General features: G+C 43.8%; 1 protein-coding gene across 1 annotated transcript; it reads left to right on the top strand.

The window, feature by feature from the left end:
• Positions 1-267: 267 nt before the first annotated feature.
• LOC139854461 (F-box/kelch-repeat protein At3g06240-like) lies at positions 268-1,520 on the top strand. The gene has a single exon (XM_071843765.1). The coding sequence runs from the start codon at positions 315-317 to the stop codon at positions 1,416-1,418; it is 1,104 nt and encodes a 367-aa protein (XP_071699866.1). The 5' UTR covers positions 268-314; the 3' UTR covers positions 1,419-1,520.
• The last annotated feature ends 6,286 nt before the right edge of the window (positions 1,521-7,806 follow it).

The raw sequence follows: 7,806 nt of genomic DNA on the forward strand, positions 1-7,806 counted from the left end.
CAATCAAAGCGGAAGCTAAAAAAAAGTCTCCTTTCCTAAGACAAGAAGTCAATCACTTTCAGTATCTCTTGCTTCTTTGGTTAGTTCAGTACGAGTGACAGGCTCACTAAACTCGCTTCAAGCTCAGTTAGTCAAGGAATCCGGAGATAGGTTCACCTATTAGAAATTTTGATGGCTTAACCACTTTTCACTCGTAAAAGTAAAATAAACTTGGACTATAAGTAAATAACTTCAACAATTTATGTGACAATAACAATAGCAATTTAAAGTACGTAGTACATTTTCTGTACCCCAAATTTCTCTCTTTTAACATTATGTCAAACATGATCTTCAAACTCCCTCAAGATATCATCTTTGACATCTTATCTCGTCTTCCAATCAAATCCTTACTACAATTCCGATGTGTTTGTACTTCATCTCCACCGTTGATCTCCCACCCATCTTTCACCAACCTCCGCCTTTCCTCCACCACCGCCGCCGCCGCCGCCGCCGACCACCGTCTCCTCATCTACTATGAATCCACCGATTACATCAACCAATTTTACTCACTCAGATCCCCAATTTCATTTCAAGAAACACTAAAACTTCAAATTCCCTACAAAACCCTTCATGGGTATCTCCGAATTGTGGGTTCCAACAAGGGTTTGATCTGTTTTTTCGATACCAATTATTATTCCAACATCGGTACGGTAATTCTTTGGAACCCTAGTATTCAAAAATTCAAGAAAATTGATGACCCAATTCACGTTGTTGATAAATTTTCACACTTTATTATTGGGTTTGGTTTTGTTTCAAAGAAATTTGAGTTTAAGGTCGTGAAAATTGCTTATTACTTGGATAATTTTAAAGTTCATAATGATGTGTTGGTTTATTCACTTAGTACTAATTCATGGAAGAAAAAAGATGGTATGATTGCACCTTGTTATTTGATGAGGGGTTGGTCAAATAATGTGTTTGTGAATGGTTTCGTGAATTGGTTAGCTTTTAAGGAAGTGATTAGTGGTGTGGAATCTGTTATAATGGCATTTGATTTAGACAAGGAGAGTTTTCGTGTTCTTGAATTACCTAGGAATATTGTTCCTGGTTATGATCAAGTGTGTTTAGTTTCTTATAAGGAGTCTATGTCTTTGTGCGCGCATTATTTTGAGCTAAATGGCGAAAGATGGGATATGTGGGTGATGCGTAATTACAGGTTAGTAGATTCTTGGAACAAAGTTTGTGTGGTTTCTCATCCTGCATTGTCGATTCCACCTTTGTTAATGAAAAATGATCATGAGGTTTTGGTTGCTTTAAATGATGGTAGTCTTATGTTGTTTGATGTGATCAAGAATGAGATGCATGATCTTGAGACGCGTGGTTTGCATCGTAGTTTTTGTGCTATAAGTTATACCGCTAGCTTAGCTCTGCTTGATGGTTAAGATTTGAGAAGTGGAATCACAAAGGCAAGAGTATATGCAAACTTGTTTATTTAGTAGTTTATATATAAATATAAATTTGTGCTCTTCTCATATTGTAAAATTGTAGAAGTTTGGTATGTAATAGATTGAAAAAATTTGTGCAAATGTATGTGATTTGATACAACAAAGCTTATAAAAGAGAGTAATTATTTGAAGTGCATCGCTTTAGGGTGTGTTTGGATGAAAGTAGCTGGAGCTTGTAGCTGGAGCTGGAGCTTATGAGATAGAGCTGGAGCTGGAGCTTATTTTTTAAGCTGGTAGCTGGAGCTTATTATTTTTTATAGCTGGAGCTTATTTTTTAAGCTGGTAGCTGGAGCTTATTATTTTTTATAAGTGTTTGCTAAACTAGCTGAAGCTTATTTTCCAGTTCATAAGCTCTACTTTTTTTCATAAGCTATTAAAAGTAGCTTATTTTTTCAGAGCTTATGATTTTCATAAGCTCTACTTTTTTTCTCTACCAAACGAAGCTTATGACTTGGAGCTTATTAAAATTATAAGCTCAAACTCCTATAAGCTCCCACAAGCTCCAACAAGCTCGTCACCCAAACACACCCTTAGTGGTATGTATAATTTTGGCTCTGTGAGTTTTTTAATTAATGTGATTGTTTGACACTTCAGATACTTAACATATTCGATTGAACATGTTTTACGGATTTATCCGACGTCATTTTCAAGATATTACAGGAGGAATAATTACAAGAAGGAAAAAAAGGATGGAACACTGTCATTAATCGACGTCCTTTAAGGATTTATCCGACGACATTTTCAAGATATTACAGGAGCAATATTTACAAGAAGGGAAAAAAAGGATGGAACACTGTCCTTAGTTGGATATCGACTTTTCAAGATATTACAGGAGGAATATTTACAAGGAAAAAAAGGATGGAACACTGTCCTTACTTGGATATCGACTTGGATTGATATGAACGAGGATAAAAAACTGCGCTTCACTGCTGGTGATTTTGATCGATTAACGGTCGGTTAATTCAACGTTAAAAACGGTTAACGGCTGGTTATTTGAACGTTTAAAAAATAAATGAATGAAAAAGGAAGGTGAAGAAAAGAAATGAAAAAGGTTTGGTCAGTTAACGGTGTTAATTGAATGGTTGATAATGACGTACGTTCCGTCATGGCCGTCACGTGAGACGCATGGCGTATCCTGTAGCTGGACGTTTAGCTTCAGCTCTTGGTTGGATACCAAGTCAACGTCGCTCTTAGACCACGATTATCCCTACGCTACGCCACCCGTAGCGTACCGTTAACCATTTGACTTGGTTTACACAGCTACTTGTCCGTCCGACAAATCAAGAGAACGTGGAGCAGTTAGTGGGCATGATTAGAGGATTCCAGAAGTGGTAATCGTGGTTTAGTGTGCTAGTGGTGGTTATCCTTGGTAACCGCCATCTTATGCCTATAAATACTGCTCATAATCACACATTTAGCAATTAATCAACATTTTACACTTACCACCGCTGACTACTCTTCTAAGCTCACCTTGGAGGCTCGTCAAAAGTTAACCACCACAACCCCCTCATACTCATCACGTAAACCGAAGGAAACCCTTCCGAAGGTTAGTCATTCAACTAATTGCAGTCAAGTCAATTTTGGCTTGATCATTTGGCGCCATCCGTGGGACCGTTTGATCAATACTTTCACACAAGATGACAGGTGATTCCAATCCATCACCAAATGCCAACACCGGCAAAGAACCGTATGACCCTTTGAAGCCCAATGACGACAGCTCTTTTGAGACACCAGATGACTCCATCAAGCGTACCAGGTTGCAATTTGACGATGATGATGAAACCAATAGGCGTGACGCCGAGGAGGCGGAAAACCCGAAAACGAATTTAAGCCAGCTTAAACCCATCGGCGGTGAAGAAGCGATACGTTTTTCGGCAAAAGGGGGATTCGTTTTACCATCACTCATGTCCAAAGGCGGCGAAAGGCCAACTGGTATGTCCAAAGTTCAACCACGAAGCTCTACACGTCCGGCGTCAGAGACTGGTAAAAGCTCTGGCAAAACCCGAGAGGAAGCGCGAAAGGACTTAATTGAGAATTTAATTCTAGCCGCGCCAGAATCTATGAGTGCTCAGGTCGAGCATCTTGGCGTGGCGGACAACATGTTGAACAATCGGTATGCTATGATGGGAGACAACGTTAAGCGGACGTTTGAGGTTTCCGCGACGTCTGAGAAGTTTACTCGATAGATAGCCACCCACCCGTTGCCCGCCGTCCTTACTACTCCCCTCACGCTAGGGGTATATGACGGCACCACGGATCCGGAAGACTTCCTGCAGCAATTTGAACACGCTGTCAAGACGCAGCATTGGGATAACTTGACGGCGTGCCACATGTTCCCGGGACAGCTCCAAGCCGTCGCGAGAGAGTGGTTTACCAAATTACCTGCCTTGAGCATATCCAGCTACACGGACCTCAGAACTTGGTTTGTGCAACGTTTCCAGAACTTTAAACGCATCGAACTGACTCACCTAGATGCGCACAACATCAAGATGAGGTCGCGTGATTCCCTAATGAATTTTACTTCCCGCTTCACAGCGGAATGCCAAAAAATTCCAGATCTTCCTGAATCGCAGCCGATCTCCGCGTACATCATGAGAATCTGCCAAACTCGTCATTTGTCGTTGGTAAAATCGATGCGGCGTAAGTTGCCAAAAACGTACGTTGAAGCTGTAAAAATGGTAAAGGATTATGTACGTTCCGAGGAATTTGTAGACGCTGCTGTTGGGGATAACAGCACAACGGACCGGAGCGATAAAGACGACAAGGGAAACAACAAAGGTAATACAGGTAACAAGTATAAAGGAAGTGGCAGCGGCGGCAACAGGGGCTACGGACGTTCCAGTCATAAGTCTGACCACCGTAACAGTTACCGTCCTTATGAACGGTACGTCCCCAAAAGGTTGTCGGCAAAAGAGGAAAGTTTGGTCAAGTCATTGTCAAAAACACCTAAAGAAATTTTGGCAACGGAAGAGATAAGTACAGATTTCCCGCCACCAAAGCCGATGCAGCCACGTTTCACTGTAGATGAAAGTAAATGGTGTATTTTTCATGAAGATAAAGGTCACGACGTGGACGACTGCAGGGAACTAAAGAAGGTGATAGTTGAACGGCTGAAACTAGGGGAACTTGACCATCTAAAACAGTCGCGTGTCAAAGTCCCCGGGACAAAGAAATTTGCCTGGCAACGGGGAAAAGAAAAAGCTCCAGAAAAGCACATCCACATGGTACAAATGTGGCACGCGGGTCACGTTCGCAAGGCGGAAGTTTTGGAGAATTGGGAATGTGCCCCTATCACGTTTCCTGCTTTTTGGAGAGTATGTCCTACCGACTTGCCCGTAACGATAACCGCCACGGTAGGACGATGCAAGGTCTCGAGAATTTATGTAGATACGGGAAGCGCCGTTGACGTCTTATACGAACATTGCTTCTTACAGCTACCACAAGATGTGCAGGACAAACTAAAACCCCCACTCCATCCCGTCGCGGGATTCACAGGCGAAACGACTTGGCCTCTGGGTCGAGTAAGCATTGACGTTACGTTAGAGGAAAATACGAAACGACGAACGGTAGCTTTAAACTTTGTGGTTGTCAGAAGCCAGTCGAAGTACAACATTATCATGGGACGGGAAGCGTTGTGCGAATTCGGCGCGATAGTATCAACTGTGCATGGCATGATGAAATTCCCAACTCCGTTAGGCGTTGCAACTGTTTTCTCTGATCGGGTCCCGATTGTGGGCCAGGTCGAACAGTCGCTACATCAGAGGGCACCGATTGAGCAAGGGGGAAGCGTTATCATCAACCATTCCTTTCATGAGAAGGCAATACGGATTGGACAAACACTATCCGACGCAACGAAAAGTGCGTTATGTGAACTCTTGGCGAACAACGCTGACGTGTTTGCATGGCAAGAGTCAGATATGACGGGAGTACCTCGTACCGTTGTAGAACATCGTTTAAACGCCAACCCGAGTATGACTCCGGTAAGGCAAAAGAAATGGGACATGGCTCCGGAGCGTAGCGCCTTCCTAAGGAATGAAGTGGAAAAGTTGGTACAAGCAGACATACTGCGAGAGGTTAAGTACCAAACATGGGTTGCCAATCCAGTACTGGTCAAAAAAGCGAACGGCTCGTGGCGGATGTGTGTCGACTTCAAAGACATCAATAAGGCTTGTCCCAAAGACAACTATCCGCTACCAGAGATAGACTGGAAGGTAGAGTCGTTGGCAGACTTTCGTTTCAAATGTTTCCTTGATGCTTACAAGGGCTATCACCAGATCCAAATAGCGGAACGCGATGAGGACAAAACCGCGTTCCACACAGATCAAGGCATTTTTGTTACAAAAAGATGCCCTTTGGTTTGAAAATCGCCGGCGCAACGTACCAACAGGTCATCGACGCTGCGTTCAAAGAACAGATCGGTCGAAACGTGGAAGCATACGTCGACGACATAGTAATCAAAAGTCACGCCGAAACGGACCTTTTGAAGGACATTCAGGAAACGTTCGACTCTCTACGAAAAATCAACATGAAGCTGAATCCGGAGAAGTGTAGTTTTGGATTCGAGGAGGGAAAGTTCTTGGGGCACGTCGTCACAACGCGTGGTATACGGGCAAACCCTAAGAAAATTCAAGCTATTGATGAAATGGCAGCACCGCGAATGAGAAAGGTGGTACAAAGTCTGAACGGCAAGTTGGCAGCGTTGTCCAGATTCCTGTCAAAGGCGGCAGAACGGTCACTTCCATTCTTCAAAGTGTTGAAAGACAACGTGGGACGGAATTTCGACTGGACTCCTGAAGCGGATCATGCTTTCCAGGAAATGAAGGCTTTGATAAGGATGTTGTCGACGTTGACGGCACCAGTGCCGGTTAAAGTAACCGTTTCGTAATAATTTTTTACGAATTTATAAATATTGTGATGCTAACATGTTAAGAGTTCTTAGGCGAAACTTTGACAATTTACTTGGCGGCGGGAACTGAGGCTGTTAGCTTAGTGCTTATCGCGGAGCGTGGCGGCACACAGATGCTAGTTTATTTTGTGAGCAAAGTGCTACAACATGGTTAAGTCAACTACAAACCGATTGAGAAGCTTATTTTCGCGTTGGTCCACACCGCAAGACGGTTGAGACGGTACTTTCAAGCGCACCCAATGCTGGTGCTAACTGATTCACCTATTAAACAGGTACGGTACGGCGATTGAGACTGGAGCACCTTGGAGGAAATTTATTCTAACAAGTTTTTCATGCAGGTATTGAGCAAACCGGAGGTTTCTGGCAGGCTAGCCAAGTGGGCAATCGAACTGGGTGAACATGAAATCCATTACGCCCCCCGTACCGCTGTCAAAGGCCAGATTATGGAAGATTTTATGGTTGAATTCATATGCGCCGCGCCACCAGCGCCGGTCGTCGAAGAAGTACCAAATATCGTCACGTGAGAACTATTCACTGACGGAGCATCGGGTTCTGACGGAGCGGGTGCAGGTCTAATTTTAATTGGCCCTGACGGAGAGGAACATACCTACGCGTTGCGTTTCGAGTTCCCCGCCTCCAATAATGAAACGGAATATGAGGCATTGCTGTCTGGTTTGAGAATGGCTGAAAAGTTGGGAATAAAATACCTAAAGGTGTCGGTTGATTCCCAACTCGTGGCGAATTAGATGAACGGAACGTTTGAAGCTAGGGATCCGGCTATGCAAAATTATTTGGCATTGGCAGAAGAAATGGCCAACAAATTCGAGCGTTTCTCAATAGCGCAAGTGCCGCGATCCTTGAACAAAAAGGCTGACGCACTCAGCAAACTCGCATCAAGCGTGTTCAGCCACTTCGCCAAGGACGTTTGGGTGGAGGTCCTTAGTCAAAAATCCACTGACGTGGTACAGATATCGACTCGCTTCGATAACAAACACGCTATACGCATAATATGTTTAAAACACAACGTACACGTCCTGATTTTCTTGCAAAATAATCACAGGAGGCAGCCCCTGTAGAAGAGGTCAAGACGTGGGTGAGTCCCATCGTTACGTATCTCAAGAACGGGACGTTGCCATTCGACGGGGCAACGGCACGTAAGATTCGTATGAAAGCACCTATGTACATGTTAAGGGATGGAGTTTTGTTCAAGAAATTCTTCACGACACCGCTTTTAAGGTGTGTCGGCCCAAGCGAGGCGGAAAGAATCGAAAGGGAGGTGCATGAAGGGACTTGTGGCATGCATGCAGGATTTAGGACCGTTGTGGGGAAGATAATGCGGCTAGGGTATTTTTGGCCGTCCATGTACCGTGACACGAAAGAGATTATCAAAGCTTGTGCTTCATGCCAACGTCACGCCCC

Source organism: Rutidosis leptorrhynchoides, chromosome 6 (genome assembly GCF_046630445.1).
Source record: "Rutidosis leptorrhynchoides isolate AG116_Rl617_1_P2 chromosome 6, CSIRO_AGI_Rlap_v1, whole genome shotgun sequence".
NCBI classification, from domain to species: Eukaryota; Viridiplantae; Streptophyta; class Magnoliopsida; order Asterales; family Asteraceae; genus Rutidosis; species Rutidosis leptorrhynchoides.